The sequence below is a fragment of the Triticum urartu genome, chromosome 7 (assembly GCF_003073215.2).
Source record: "Triticum urartu cultivar G1812 chromosome 7, Tu2.1, whole genome shotgun sequence".
Classification (NCBI taxonomy): Eukaryota; Viridiplantae; Streptophyta; class Magnoliopsida; order Poales; family Poaceae; genus Triticum; species Triticum urartu.
The window spans coordinates 112607537-112623551 of NC_053028.1; the positions used below are offsets into that span (position 1 = coordinate 112607537).

Here is a 16015-nt window from a genome sequence, read left to right on the forward strand (position 1 = left end):
CATCTCCTAGGGCCGGCGCACCCCCTAGGGGGCCTATATATAGGGGGGGAAGGAGGGGCAGCCGCACCCTTGAGTCTTGGCGCCTCCCTCTCCCCTGCTACACCTCTCCCTCTCGCAGTAGAACGGCGAAGCCCTGCTGCGGTGACCCCTGCATCCACCACCACGCCGTCGTGCTGCTGGATCTTCATCAACCTCTCCTTCCCCTTGCTGGATCAAGAAGGAGGAGACGTCACGCTGACCGTACGTGTGTTGAACGCGGAGGTGCTGTCCGTTCGGCACTAGGATCTCCGGTGATTTGGATCACGTCGAGTACGACTTCCTCATCCCCGTTCTTTGAACGCTTCCACGCGTGATCTACAAAGGTATGTAGATGCAATCCGATCACTCGTTCCTAGATGAACTCATAGATGGATCTTGGTGAAACCGTAGGAAAATTTTTGTTTTCTGCAAGGTTCCCCAACAGGCCAATGGCGGTCGAAGCAGCGGTTGCCGGGAGGGGTTCACGGAGAGGTGGTAGTTACAGGAAGGCGGTGAAACGCTCACAGAGAGGTGGCTATGGTCAGAAGGTAAGGTGGGCTGTGGATGGGGGGCGCCAACAAGAGAATACTGTGTACAAGATCCGGCTAGTAACATACAATATACTCCCTCCATTCTCAAATATAAATCTTTTTAGAGATTTCAACAAATGACTACGTACGGAGCAAAATGAGTGAGTCTATACTCTAAAATATGTCTAGATACATCCATATGTTCTATTTCATTTAAAATGTCTAAAAAAACTTATATTTAAGAACAGAGGGAGTATATTCTGCCTAGTATTAATATGCAATACAATTAATAGTTACCTAATATTAATATGCAATGCATTGCATGTAGGAGCATTGGTGTCAAGCTCAGAAATATTCTGCTATCTTTTTAGTTTTGTCATGTCGGCCCTTACGTGACTTCTACTTTGATCTTTATGATATGAATGGGACACATATTACCATGTAAAAAAAAATTAACAGAAGAAATGGCTTGATGCTCAGGACCGGAGCAAACTCTCCGACGCAAACCCAATCAAGAGCCTCAGCCGTCGATCCCACATCAGACGGCCACGACCATGCCCCACCCATCTCACCAATCACCCGCGCACACGCCAGTAGTGCGGTCGCCCCGGCGAATCTCCTGACACGTATATATGCGCGCCACTCACCCCGCACCGCAGCGACGCAAAGCGCGCAACCCCATCATCACACACCACACCAACCGACCCGTCTCGTCTCGCGTTCCACTCTTCTTTCTTTTGTTTCGCTCCGTGGTCCCACGTGCTCCCAGCCATGTGCGGCGGCGCCATCCTCTCCGACATCATCCCGCCGCCGCGCCGGGCCACCGGCGGCAACGTCTGGCGGGCGGACAAGAAGAAGCGGGCCAGGGCCGATTCCGCCGCGGGGAGGCCCCGCCGCGCGCCCGAGGAGGAGTTCGAGGAGGAGGGCGACGCGGAGTTCGAGGCCGACTTCGAGGGGTTCGTGGAGGCGGAGGAGGAGTCCGAAGGCGAGGCCAAGCCCTTCCCCGTCCGCAGGAGCGGCTTCTCCGGAGGTAAAAGAAAGGACCCCTGTCGGCCGCGCGTCGATTTGGGTGGTTTTGTTGCTCTGCTCTGAGATGAATAGCCGGTTTCTTGGGCCCGTCCTGAGATAGGTAGATCCGGCGTTTAGGTCGCCGGTTTGGAGATCCGTGGAATTGCATGCTCTGGTCAGGATTTGGGGGGATAGATTTGGGTTCTTAGGTGGGTTGGTGGTCGGAAATCGCAGGATTAGCTAGCTGTATTCTCGATCTGTGCTAAATTTCTGCAAATGCTCGTTGCAACTTACCCCGATTTCATGTCTAAACTTTTTCTTTGTCATGTGACTCAGACGAGGAGAAAAAGATCTTTGATGCCACACTGTTTAGATGAGCTTGATATTTTTTGTAATGAAAATATGGTGCTGTATCCCCCGCAAAGAAAAAGAAAAGAAAATATGGTGCTGTAGCTGTGGCTTGTTCTGGAGAATTTTATCTCCCGTGCCCCAGGGATTTCTCTGCACTTAGGTTCTCTGTAATTTTTTGAGGGGGAAATCTTCTCTCATGAATCATGGCAGACAATTTTGTGTGAATTTGTGCACGACAAGAGTCGAACGATCCCGGCACGACGGGGAGAATCCAGCCACGCATGCATGCGAGTTAAAAGGAAACAGCTGCCCGATTCCATGGTCGTGTCCAAATCCGATAGCAATTGTCATGTGTGGAGCAGTTTTGATTTTGTGTTAAATCGTTCTATGCTCTGTTTTGCATCATTAATGCTTATAGTCTAATTCCTCGCTAATTTTTTCAAAGGAAGAGTAAGAACAATTGATGCTTTTTATTTGGAGTAGTGAATGCCTCATCTTTATCTGTTTAAGATCAACCGTCTCATCTTTATCTCACTGCTACATTCAGATGGATTGAAGGCAACTGCTGCTGGTGATGATGACTGTGCTTCAGGGTCTGCTAAAAGGAAGAGAAAGAACCAGTTCAGGGGCATCCGCCGCCGCCCTTGGGGTAAATGGGCTGCTGAAATAAGAGATCCTCGCAAGGGTGTCCGTGTCTGGCTTGGCACTTACAACTCTGCCGAGGAAGCTGCCAGAGCCTATGATGTTGAAGCTCGCAGAATTCGTGGCAAGAAGGCAAAGGTCAATTTCCCAGAAGAAGCTCCTATGGCTCCTCAGCAACGCTGCGCTACCTCTGTGAAGGTGCCTGAGTTCAACACCGAACAGAAGCCAGTACTCAACACCATGGGCCACGCAGATGTGTATTCCTGCCCTGCTGTTGACTACACCATAAATCAGCAATTTGTGCAGCCTCAGAACATGTCGTTTGTGCCTACAGTGAATGCAGTTGAGGCCCCTTTCATGAATTTTTCTTCTGACCAGGGGAGCAACTCCTTTAGTTGCTCAGACTTCAGCTGGGAGAATGATATCAAGACCCCTGACATAACATCTGTGCTTGCATCCATTCCCACCTCAACAGAGGTCAATGAATCTGCATTTCTCCAGAACAACGGCATTAATTCAACGGTACCTCCTGTGATGGGTGATGCTAATGTTGATCTTGCCGACTTGGAGCCATACATGAAGTTCCTGATGGACGATGGTTCAGATGAGTCAATTGACAGCATTCTAAGCTGTGATGTACCCCAGGACGTGGTCGGCAACATGGGCCTTTGGACCTTCGATGACATGCCCTTGTCTGCTGGTTTCTACTGAGGGAATGGAGGTCGCTGGGTGCCTGTATATATAGACAAAGGTTAGGCATATGCTATGCTGGAAATAAACTCATTGTTATGCACTTCAATTTCCATTTCCATTTCATTGATCATTATCTTTTATCTGTTTCAGGAATAAGTATTCTGGACATCAACAAGTGCTTGTGTCTGGTGCCTCTAGAATCGAGCAGTAGCGATGTCAGTCTATGGTTATGTCTAGCTTAAATGGTCAGGAGACCGAAGTCTTTTGCAATAGACCTCTGTCTTGTGCCCCCAGACTATATTATATCTATATATGAAACCAGTATGTGATGGGAACTCTTATTTTGTATTCCTGTTTCTACCTTATTGTAATTGCTACAAGTGGCTGTAAACCTTTTAACATTGAAGCCAGTGTTTGGTATGTTGTGCTTAGTTTTTCTAATACGCTAGTTCATCATTTGCTGCAATACTGGAACTCTGTTGGAGTATCTTGCCATGGTTGTTAGGGTAAGTGACATGGCATAAACATAAGGTATCATACTTGGCCAACATTCTCCTTCAAAGTTTATCAAAGAATACTTTACTTGTAGTAGCAGTGTTCTAGCACAAGTTGCAGATACTGGCTTAGGAAAACAGCTTGTGGCTCAAGTAGTATTGGACTAGTCTGCTCTTGCAACTCTTGAGGTAGCTACATTTCCATTGTCATACCTGCCTCAAGTGTGCATGGCTTGGGGGCATGTCTGGTTGCCCTGTACTGCATAACAAAATCCTGTTTTTGTTAGGTGAAATCTTAACCGCTCTTGGATTTTGAAGTAGAGTAGACTGTAGAGAATTCCGTTGAAAAGGGAGAGTGGACTGTAGAGACTCTTGCTTTGTACAAATGAGAATTGCATGCTTGATGCTGCGATATCTGATTTGAATTTTTTTCTGCTTCCATTGGTCATTATGCGCACGTTCTTGTTTTGACCCTGTTCAGTAGGAGAACCCAATTGGAAATTTGTTTCACAGAAAGCCTACTGTTGCAAAGCTCTTGCACAATGTTGACCAGGATGGTAATGTAGTAAAATGATGTCGTGTTATTTTTCAATTTCGTTTGCCTAAAGTTGGGAAAACCGAAAGGATAAGGCCCTGCTTTTGCACTGCACGGAAGGGAGTAGCTGATGCCGAAATCTGGACGTGTGAATCAAATGATCTGGTGTGTAAGTTTTGTAAGACTCGGACGAAGCCCTGGATAAGTGCACGGCAGCGAGGCGGTTCCTCCACCCAAATCAGCTAAAAAGCTTTGGAAGTCCAGAAATCGGCTCGCAGCCCAGAGAATGCACCAGAAACTTCAATGTTCATGACACCAGTTCTGATATCATATTTGATAAGATTCGGAAATGAAGCAGCATCCGCTGAATTCTCTGATGCCTCCCATGCCTAGTCCTGCTACAAGCATCTAAAGGTGATGGTGGCCAAATAAACCTCAAGTCAGCTAGCGTTTCAGAAATGTCAAGTCAAGCATCCCTTCCTTCTCTTTATAGGAAGATGTAATGGACCATTCGACAGTACCTGATCTGGTGCCACAATCACACACAACTTGAATGCTTGATCATGTTGTACTCGACAGCTGAAGACCACATCATTTTGATTGTGACGTGTACTGAAGCATACAACCCCCGCATTGCTTGACAAATGAAATGTTGGGTCGATTCCCATCCTCTCGCTCAACCCCCATTGGAGTTAATCCCTCCTAGCACCCTATTCGGTAGAGCAAGCTAAAAATCCCTCCCAAGACCGAGTTCTATACATGAAACACTATAAAACATACCAATGAAGAAGACTGTTGGCACGCAACACGAGAAGCAAGGTAACAACAAAGCACAATGAACAAATTTCCAGGATCCCATCGTGACATGCCAAAACAAGTTTCATGCAATTGATTAATTCACACAACTGCTATTTCCACAAGAAAATTAATCTACTCCCTCCGATCCATATTAATTGATGTTGTTTTAGTACAACCTTTGGTATAAAGTTATACTAAACCAGCATCAATTAATTTGGATAGGAGGGAGTAGTATTATTTATGTTTGGCCACAAGAAGGCTGGAAGAAGAATTACTTCAACATCTTGCTCGTAGCAGCTTCGTTCTCACCTTCTGTTTCTCTAGATAGTCTTCAATTACCCTTCATCTGATTGCACACATGCGGAAGGTTTAGTAGTAATCAATGCAGTGATTGTAGTCATCGCTAGATGGTCTACGGATCTGGATGTAATTATTATTATTTCTAGTGTTCGTTGTATTGCCGTGATAGAGGACGAATAGATTGAAAGTTTTCTCGCAAAAAAACAAAATTAATAGTTAAAAATGAGTTCAAGACTACACACCTACAACCATGCATTTCAACATCTTAAGATAGGCACGCTAAGAAAAGTTCACGGTGTAAAAGGGAGCCATGAGAAATGCATTTGCTTGGTGCAGTAATCTTCATAAACCATATGCTTTTTTACTTTCTTTGAAAAAGGGCATTTTATTCACCCATAATGAAGCATCAAGGGGATACAAAACACCATGAATACACACCCGGTCTCTGCATAGTTAGGACGCACACAAATGATTACACCAGCAAATAGCAAAGCCATAGAAGACCAATGGTATGCCTAGGTGGATGAAAAAGAAGAGCAACATTAATCCTCGTCGAGCAGGTGCAGGCGTGCAGCCACCAAAAATATGGTACAAACGTGATATCCATGCAAGCTGTAAATCATGCACACACCAAGCAAATAGCCAGTGTCGCAGCCAGTTGTTGCATGTGCGAGAGAAGACGCAACCACCGAAATCTCACCTTGGAGACAATTCGGTAATCCCATGCTTCCATCGTCTTGTCAATGGTAAATCTAGGTACCTAGACAACATAACACGGGTTGTCACTGTCCCTCTAAGGCCTCGATTACCACCAGAAAAAATGCCACGCACCATCTTGGTAGCGCGATGTCTCAACGAAGGATATCCGCTACTTGCCGCCACGCTCTGCCTCGATTGGCTTAGCCACCCAAAACAGGGCACCGACAAGACATGAAAGCATCCATCGCAACACAAACCTGCAATCATTCACACCCCCTAACCAATGCTATTCCAAGACGATGCTCCCAGAAGAGAGAAACAACATCAATGATGTCATCGTCCAATCCAATATCACCAGGACCTAGGATTACCCTCGGAGCAGCCGATAGGTAGGCAGAAATGGCATCAACGACCGCTTCAACAAGATAACGACACGCAAAGGCGTCGCGGTTGTCGGCCCAGAAAAAATTCGAGTATGGATTTCGCCTCCCATCTTGCCGCAGCCGAACAATCTGTCCCACGGCACGTTGGTCGAGACAGAACCACGCCTCCACAACATGTGTTGAATAATCTAGCTGTCAGGTTAGCTGTCAGTTTCAGTTAGTTAGTCAGATTTTCTGTTAGCATTCAGTTAGCCGGACTAGCCGGATCCTGCCCACGTTTTGTGTGAGGCCAGTAGCTCAACACGCCCTGGTATCGTGGGATGACACGATCGCGTCCGTGGGGGCGTGGCTGAAGCCACGATCACTTTTGCTTCCTGTATAAGTTCAGAGATAAACAAGAAAAGCAGCGACACTTTGCACTGCGCAAAACTCTCTCTCTCGTTCACGTTCTCGCCTGAACTCTGTAGCTCGACGGCTGCGGGACAATTGGCATCAGAGCCCGTTGATCCGGGGACCATGGCCACCGACTCGCCCCTTCCGGCGGCTCGCGGCGCTGACACCGGCGATCGGTCGCACACTCCTCCGCGCATGAGGCGTGGGAGGAGCTCGACGCGACACAACGGCCGGGAGATCATCGTCCAGGAGCGCCTGGTGCGCGAGCCCGACGGCACGGGCCCCCCGCCCATGCTCACGGCGACGAACTACATCGAGTGGGCGCTCGTCATGCAGGTCCAGATGGAGGCTGCGGCGCTCTGGGACGCAGTCGAAGGGAAGGAGACCGCTACCTTCCGCGACGACAAGTACGCCATGGCCGCCATCCTCCGTGGCCTGCCGCCTGAGATGGTCGGGTCCATCGTCGTCAAGCGATCAGCGAAGGAGGCCTGGGAAGCCATCCGCGCCATGCGGGTGGGCACGGGCCGGGTACGCGAGGCCACCGCTCAGAAGCTCCGAAAGGACTTCGAAAACCTCGCCTTCAAGGAGGGCGAGACCATCGACGCGTTCACCATGCGCGCCACCGCCCTCGTCAACAACTTGCGCACGCTCGGCGACACCGTCGACGACGAGAAGGTTGTCCGTAAGTTTCTCCGTGTCATTCCAAAGAAGTACTCCCAGGTCGCCATTGCCATCGAGACCCTCCTCGACGTCAGCACGCTGTCTCTTGAGGAGGTGACCGGGCGCTTTCGCTCGGTTGAGGAGCGCCTGGAGGAAGAAGACAGCGCGGGAGGAACTCGCCTGCTCCTCACCGAGGAGGAGTGGGAAGCGCGGTGCAAGCAGCGCGGCGAGGGACAATCCAGCAATGGGCAACAGAAGGGCAAGAACAAGAACCGCGGTGGGCACGAACAGCAGAAGGGCAAGAACCAGGCTAGCGCGCCGCCCCGCAACGGCGGGCGCGTGGCCACCCGCGACGACAAGTGCCGCTACTGCAACAAAAACGGGCACTGGGCGCGTGACTGTCGCAAGAAGCAGCGCGACGAGGCCAACATCGCGCGGGTGGACGAGGAAGAAGGAGAAGGGAGTCTCCTGATGGCGCACATCGTCTCCCTCAGCTCCGACCCCGACCACGACAAGGAAGGCGGCCAGGTCTTCCTCGACGAGCAGAACGCCAACGTCACTATCGGCGATGCAGCGGCACGGCGCGACAACCTGTGGTACATCGACACGGCAGCGTCGAACCACATGACCGGCGACCGCGACGCCTTCTCCGAGCTGAACACCGGCATCACGGGGCGTGTTCATTTCGGCGATGGCTCCGCAGTCGAGATATGCGGGCGCGGCACCGTTCTCTTCGTCGCAAAAGACGGACGTCATCGAGCACTCACCCAGGTCTACTTCATCCCAAAGCTGCAGAACAACATCATTTCTGTAGGTCAACTCGATGAGGTGGGCTGCGAGGTGTCGATCCACGGCGGTCTGCTTCGGGTCCGGGACAGAAGCGGCAAGCTGATCGCGCGCGTTGCCCGCAGCGGCAACCGCCTGTACAAGCTCCCAGCCACGCTCGCCAAGCCGGTCTGCATGACCGCTCGCGTCGATCAGGTGGCCTGGACGTGGCACGAGAGATTCGGCCACCTCAACTTCGATGCGCTCCGCAAGCTGGCGGCGTCGGACATGGTGCGCGGGCTCCCTTCAATCCAGCACGTGGATCAGGTGTGTGACGGCTGTCTGCTCGGGAAGCAGCGTCGCGCATCGTTCCCACGAACAGCGAGCTACCGCGCCAGTGACCGCCTCGACCTGGTGCACGGTGATCTGTGCGGCCCAATCTCGCCGACCACGCACGGCGGGAAGCGCCATTTCCTTCTCCTCGTCGACGACATGAGTCGTTACATGTGGCTTGTCTTGCTGCGCTCAAAGGACGAAGCTGCAGCCGCGATCAAGAACTTCCAAGCCACCGTCGAGACGGAGACCGGCCGCAAGCTCCGCACACTGCGCACGGACAGAGGCGGTGAGTTCACTTCGGTGGAATTCGCTGCTTATTGTGCAGGAGTAGGGACGCAGCGACACCTCACTGCCCCGTACTCGCCCCAGCAGAACGGGGTAGTCGAGAGGAGGAACCAAACCATCGTGGCCATGGCACGGTGCTTGCTCAAGGCGAGGCGCGTGCCGAACGAGTTTTGGGGGGAGGCAGTCACCACGGCTGTGCTTCTGCTCAACTGCTCGCCCACGCAGGCTCTCGATGGATGCACGCCTTATGAGGCGTGGCACGGCGTGAAACCGGCGGTGCACTTCTTCAGAACTTTCGGCTGCGTCGCCTACGCCAAGGTCACTCGCCCGCACGCGGCCAAACTCGACGACCGCAGCACAAAAGCTATCTTCCTCGGCTATGAGGCGGGCACAAAGGCGTACAGGCTCTTCGATCCAGTGGCCAAGCGCGTCATCATCTCGAGAGACGTCGTCTTCGACGAAACGGCAAGCTGGAACTGGGAAGGAAACGGCGGCGACGGCAGTTTCATCGTCGAGGACGTCTTCACCATGCCGTGTCGGAGTGACACGGGCGTGGCTCGCCATGCCGCTGATGCTGGAAGTACGAGCTCTGGAGGAGCCATCTCTTCGCCAGTACGTGCCGGCAGCGCGTCGCCCGACACGGACAGCACACCGCCTGTCAACTCGCCTGCCGTCGAGGAGCCGGACACGGCCGTTCCATCACCAAAGAACGCCGCTGAAGCGGCAAAGCGATGTGTCACCGCCCCTGTCCAGCAGGTGCCACCAGTTCATCAGATGACGACGCGCGCACGGGATGGCATCGTTCAGCCGAACTCTCGCCTACATGACTATGTTCTGGCGATGGAGGACGGTGAGCTGCATCTCGGGGCGTGTGAGGAGCCTACCACGTTCACCGAAGCGGAGCCGCATGAGAGGTGGAGGATCGCCATGCTCGATGAGATGCGGGCGATCGAGGACAATGAAACTTGGTACCTCACCGATCTGCCTGCAGGTAAACGCCCAATTGGCCTCAAATGGGTGTTCAAGGTGAAGAAAGACTCCAACGGCAACGTCGTCAAGCACAAGGCCAGGCTCGTGGCGAAGGGTTTCGTCCAGCGCGCCGGTATCGACTTCGACGAGGTTTTTGCTCCGGTTGCGCGGCTGGACTCTGTCAGGGTTCTGCTGTCGATCGCGGCACACGAGTCCTGGGAAGTCCACCACCTCGACGTCAAGACGGCGTTCCTGAACGGCGATCTGGATGAGGAGGTCTACGTCGCGCAACCCCCAGGCTTCTCCCACACCGGCGGCGAGCACAAGGTGCTGCGGCTTCGCAAAGCTCTCTACGGGCTGCGTCAGGCCCCGCGCGCGTGGAACACCAAGCTGGACACCACGCTGTCTGAACTTGGGTTCACACGCACTCTGTCAGAGCATGCGGTGTATCACCGCGGCACCGGCGACGATCGGCTGCTGCTCGGAGTGTACGTCGACGACCTCATCATCACCGGGGCCAGCACCACCGCCATCGACACGTTCAAGGGGGAGATGACTCGTCGCTTCCAGATGAGCGATCTCGGGCTCCTCACCTACTACCTCGGGCTGGAGGTATGCCAGCGCCCCGGCGTGATAACCGTGTGCCAAGCGGCATACGCCACCAAGCTCCTGGAGCATGCTGGGATGTCAGACTGCAAGACAGTCCATGTCCCCATGGAGCCACGTCTACGCCTGAGCAGGGAGAGCTCGACGCCACCGACGGACGCCCACCTCTACCGCAGCATGGTGGGTAGCCTGCGCTACTTAGTTCACACGCGTCCGGACATCTCGTTCGCTGTGGGCTACGTCAGCCGCTTCCTCGAGTCGCCGACGACGGAGCACATGAGTGCTGTCAAGCACATCCTCCGGTACATCGCCGGGACAATTCACTTTGGCTGCCGCTTCACCAACAAAGGAGGATGCACTCTCATTGGGTACAGCGACGCCGACCACGCCGGGGACGTTGATGATCGAAAGAGCACTTCTGGTTTCATCTTCTTCCTCGGCTCAAGCCCGGTGAGTTGGCAATCGCAGAAGCAAAAGGTTGTTGCCTTGTCTTCGTGTGAGGCCGAGTACATTGCCGGCGCCACCGCAGCCTGCCAGGGCGTTTGGCTGAGCCGGTTGCTCGCCGATCTGCTCGGGAAGGAAGCTGCACCAACCACTCTTCTTGTGGACAATCTGTCTGCAATCCAACTCTGCAAGAATCCAGTGTTCCACGGGCGAAGCAAGCACATAGAGACGCGCTACCACTTCATCAGGGAGAGCGTCGAGAATGGCAAGATCGCCGTGGAGTACGTGAACACCGACGATCAGCTCGCTGATATTCTGACCAAGTCGCTCGGGCACGTCAGGTTCCAGGCTATGCGCGAGAGGATCGGGATCGTCGACATCAGGAACATCTAGATTAGGAGGAGATTGTTGAATAATCTAGCTGTCAGGTTAGCTGTCAGTTTTAGTTAGTTAGTCAGATTTTCTGTTAGCATTCAATTAGCCGGACTAGCCGGATCCTGCCCACGTTTTGTGTGAGGCCAGTAGCTCAACACGCCCTGGTATCGTGGGATGACACGATCGCGTCCGTGGGGGCGTGGCTGAAGCCACGATCACCTTTGCTTCCTGTATAAGTTCAGAGATAAACAAGAAAAGCAGCGACACTTTGCACTGCGCAAAACTCTCTCTCTCGTTCACGTTCTCGCCTGAACTCTGCAGCTCGACGGCTGCGGGACAACATGTAGCGACCGAGCCATAAGCCATGGTCTAGCCGGGAGCCACTGAGCCCAGTTTCCGCGAGCCCAAGTCTGTGGACACACAAATTTTCTCTCGCATCCGTCCGCAGACAAGGGGGACCAGTCTGCGGACACGGGTGTGGGAGGCGGCTATTCAACGCTGCCCACATACATTTCAACCCACATTTGAACTAACCAGACGAAATTCATGCCAACTGAACGATATTCATCAAAGTTCAGATAAAAAATAACACAAATCATCAATACATAGCATGCATCTAGTACAACAATGTCTTAAATTCGACTAGATTAAGCGGATGTCCAACAAGTTTATCATCAACAGATCATGCCCTTCCACACATACTCCCTCTTCAGCTTTATCCAATAGTGTGTGCACGTAAATGACCTTTCCTCTGTCCTGTGGTACATCACGGTAGCGCGTGCAGGCTACATAATGTGTAGACCAATATTGAGTGCACGAATCAATTAACAACTTGACCAAGAAGCAAAAAACTTACAATCTCATTCTCTGGCGCATGCAATGGCCACCTTGCCTCCAGTTGACGAACCATGTTACAAAACTTGGTGATGCTGGTTTGGATAGCGTACCAGCAATATGTTAATGACCTCACATTGCATTCTTGAATGATGTACATGTCATGGGGTGCAATGTGCTTTCGTATGTGAAATGATTCATGCACTTGCTGTCAGAAGGTCCCCATTCTACTCCTGCTTACGAAATCCACGGATATGGCCAATCACACAACAACTCATCCTTTACGGTAGAGTAGCACGCCATCCTTCGTACTCTGAAAAACGACATAGCGTTCCAAAATAAGCTCAATGGCATTTGACCGAACACCTGTTGAGCATGGTGTCTGCCATGGAGGTCATCTACAGGGGGCAAGTACCTAGGTACAAACGGCTCCAGAGTGGACATCGCCGTCGTAGAGGTGAGCGGGCGCATCAGTGCTGGTTGTGGACCTCCAGCAATGCCTCTGTGGCGGCCGGAGACGGCGGAGGTGGAGGTTGCGGATGCAAAGCAAGGGAGAGAAGGGACGGAGTGGAAGGAAATGAGACCAGGAGGGGGTATTGAGTGGGTTGGGCGGTGTCGGAGTCCTATGCATCTGCTGTCTGGACTCCCGCAGCCCCCCTTTGTCTCCAATTTGTGGGAGAACACATGTCCGGACCACTCGGCAGCTGGTACAAGCCCGTGTTGGATGGCTTCCGTGGTCCAGACGTATGCGGGTGGTTTGAGGGTGAGATGCCCTAACAGTGTTATAGCACGATCGAGTTGCAGATACTTGGTTAGGATTACAACTTGTCCTCAAGTGGCATTGTACTAGTTTGCTCTTTTGTCCAAATACATTTTGTGTTCAAGTGGAAAGTAGAGAATAGCAATCGTCGGTCCTTCAGTTGCACCGAACTCTTGAGTTAGCTACATTTCCATTGTCACACCTGCCTCGAATGTACATGGCTTAGGGACTTTGTCTGGTTGCTCTATATTGCATAACAAATTCCTTTTTTTGTTAGGTGCAATCTTTTCCACTCTTGGGTTTTGAAGTAGGGAGTAGACTGTAGACTTATGTAAAAAAGGGAGAGTGGACTGTAGAGACTCGTGTTGTATACAAATGAGAATTGCATGCTTGATATTGAGATATCCAATTGGAACATTTTCTGTTTCCAATGGTCATTACGCTCACGTTCTTCTTTTGACCCTGTTCCGTAGAAGAACCCAATTGGAAATTTGGTTCACAGTTTGAATGGAAGTCTAGAGGCTCAAAGCTCTTGCATGGTGTTGACTCGGATGGTAATGTACTTCAAAAAATCATGTTATTGTTCAATTTTGTTTTCCTAAAGTTGCAAAAGCTGGAAGGAACATGCTCTACTTTTGCATTGCAGGAGAGGGAATAGCTGTACCAAGGCCGAAGACTAGGCATGGGAATCAAATGACCCGACGTGTAAGCTTTGTGAAACTAAGGGAAAGTCAAGGATAAGTGCTCGGCAGCGAGTCAGTTCCTCTCGCAAAGTCATCCCGAGTGCTTTATATATCGAGATCATTGCTTCCGAGGGGTATCCAACACATTTGCCAAAATCGGCACGCAGCACAGAGATTTTGCTAGAAACTTCATCAATTCCTCCAGCAGTCCTGTTCTCAGATTTGATATGATCCAGAAGTAAAACAACATCCACTGCATTCTCCGATGCCTCCCATGCCTTAGCCCTGCTACAAGCATGGAATGGTAATGGCTGCGAAATAAACCTCAAGTAAGCTAGCGTTTTGGAACTGTTAAGTCAAGCATCCCTTCCCACTCTTTATAGGAAGAGTACTGGACCATTTGACAATACCTTGTCTGGTGCCACAATCACACACAACTTGAATGGTTGATCATGTTGTACTCGACTCATGAAAACCACATCATGTTGATCGTGACTTGTACTGAAGGTTAACCCCCCCCCCCTCCCCCCCGCGTTGCTTCGAAATGAAATGTTGGGTCAATCCCCATTGGAGTTAATCGCTCCAATTACCCTATTCGGTAGAGTAAGCTAAAAATCCCTCCCAACACTGAGTTCTACTCCCTCCGTTCCAAAATATATGACCCAACTTTGTACTAACTTAGTACAAAGTTGGGTCATCTATTTTGGAACGGAGGGAGTATATATGAAACACTACAAAACATACCAACGAAGAAGACTGATGGCACGAGAAGCAAAGTAACAACAAAGCACCATGAGTAAATTTCCAGGATCCCATCGTGACTTGGCAAAACAAGTTTGATGCAATTGATTAATTCACATAGCTGCTATTTCCACAACAAAATTAACAAAAATTCTAGACTACTCTCTCCGGTCCATATTAATTGACGCTACTTTAGTACAACTTTAGTATAGAGCTATACTAGAGCAGCGTCAATTAAGTTGGATCGGAGGGAATACCCAAGCCTCTATTCCAGGCAAGTTTTTTGCCGTGAGATTCAACCACTTGGATGAAAGTGATTGATGGTGAAGTGTGGATGGGATACGTGCTATTATTTTGGTATGGGGCGGGGTAGAATTGGTTGGTGGATTCACTTATTTCGTTCAAATTTTTTGAACTGCTGTGATGGTTCGTTTGGTTCGTTTAGCGTTTTTATTGCATGTGCGGTAGGCTCGCGTGGTTGTCTTTCTTACATGCTTCCTTCCATTTCTATTGGCTGTTGGGTTTCATGTCACTGTCTGGGTATGTTGTTGTCGGCAGATTCCGTTGAGCCACTCTTGGTCCATTTGTACTGTCGCTTTCTGTTTTCTATTGGGTTCTGTGTGTGGTGTTGCTGATTGGTTCCTGTCGCTTTCGTATGCGGTGCCGACGTCCTTTATCAAAAAGCGGTGGAGAATAGAAAGCGACGTTACAGGCAGACTAACAGCGGCAGGATTGGATTGGACAACGTCGAATAGAAAATAAGGAAAGCGATGGAAGAACTGAAGCAACAGCGGCCCGCCTAGATCGGTCGACAGCGACAGAAGCAAATCTGGACAGCACGTAAGGCGGTACCGCTTTCTGACAATGTGCCTGTCGCTTCGTCTAGATGGCGCTGGGTGCTTCGCGAGCCTGCCATTCCTTTTGACCGGTGTTGTCTCCCTCATTTCTTTATGTGCTTTTCTCAGTCTTCTCTGAGGCTATAAATAGGTTGCTTTGCTTCCTTCGGTAGTACCTGCAGTTTCCAGCCGCAACCCGTCTCCTCTCCACGTCGCCGAGGTGGCTGAGAGTGTGCGTGGGACTATGGGAGGCGCGCGGAGCTGATGATGGGAGGCCTCGCTGCAGTTCGTTGGCGGCGAGCTTTGAAGACAGATGCCAGGAAAGAGTAGGACGGGGCGCCGCTGGCTGCGTCACCTCGCGACCACCTCGCGGAAGGTAGCCATCCTGGGCGCGGGTGCCGCGGTCACTTCAGTGGGTGCCTCCTGCCTCGGCAGCCGGTGCTCCACTGCTCGCAAATCGAAATATCCATGCCGCTTGTCGTGGTTGTTGCCTCACATGGTTCCTCATCGAATCTACACCAGCCGTCGGGGAGAGACCGAAAGAGAGGGCGGCAGCAGGCGTCGGCGGTGTTGTCCTACATGTTGCTCAATATCCGCACCTTCCACACTGAATCCACTCAGATCGACGCAGCACATACTAGCCCGGTGGTGACCACCACCACGATGCGTCAAGCTGTTCCCAAATGGGGTCACCGGTGTTGCCACTGCTCAACTGCTCCGGTCGATACTATCCGGAGCCACCATGTGGAGTCATAGAAGAGTAGGAGGTGCCGTCCTATGAACAGGGGTTAACGTTTGTCGTGGCCCGCGGCACGGTTCCTCTTTTATAGACGCGGGGTGCGGCGCCCGGCAGAACGAGGTGGCTGCAGGTGATGGG

General features: G+C 51.5%; 1 protein-coding gene across 1 annotated transcript; it reads left to right on the forward strand.

Annotated features, from left to right (window-relative positions):
• Nucleotides 1-1197: 1197 nt before the first annotated feature.
• LOC125520022 (ethylene-responsive transcription factor 1-like) lies at nucleotides 1198-3662 on the forward strand. Its single transcript, XM_048684809.1, has 3 exons — nucleotides 1198-1578; nucleotides 2455-3300; nucleotides 3393-3662. Exons 1-2 carry the CDS (start codon nucleotides 1320-1322, stop codon nucleotides 3258-3260), a joined length of 1065 nt encoding a protein of 354 aa, XP_048540766.1. The 5' UTR covers nucleotides 1198-1319; the 3' UTR covers nucleotides 3261-3300; nucleotides 3393-3662.
• The last annotated feature ends 12353 nt before the right edge of the window (nucleotides 3663-16015 follow it).

What these genes read in the sequence shown, in the direction of transcription:
- LOC125520022 (XM_048684809.1), top strand. Translation starts at nt 1,320, where the DNA reads ATGTGCGGCGGCGCCATCCTCTCCGACATCATCCCGCCGCCGCGCCGG. An exon ending in CAGGAGCGGCTTCTCCGGAG is followed by an intron (nt 1,579 to 2,454) that starts GTAAAAGAAAGG and finishes TGCTACATTCAG; the next exon opens with ATGGATTGAAGGCAACTGCT.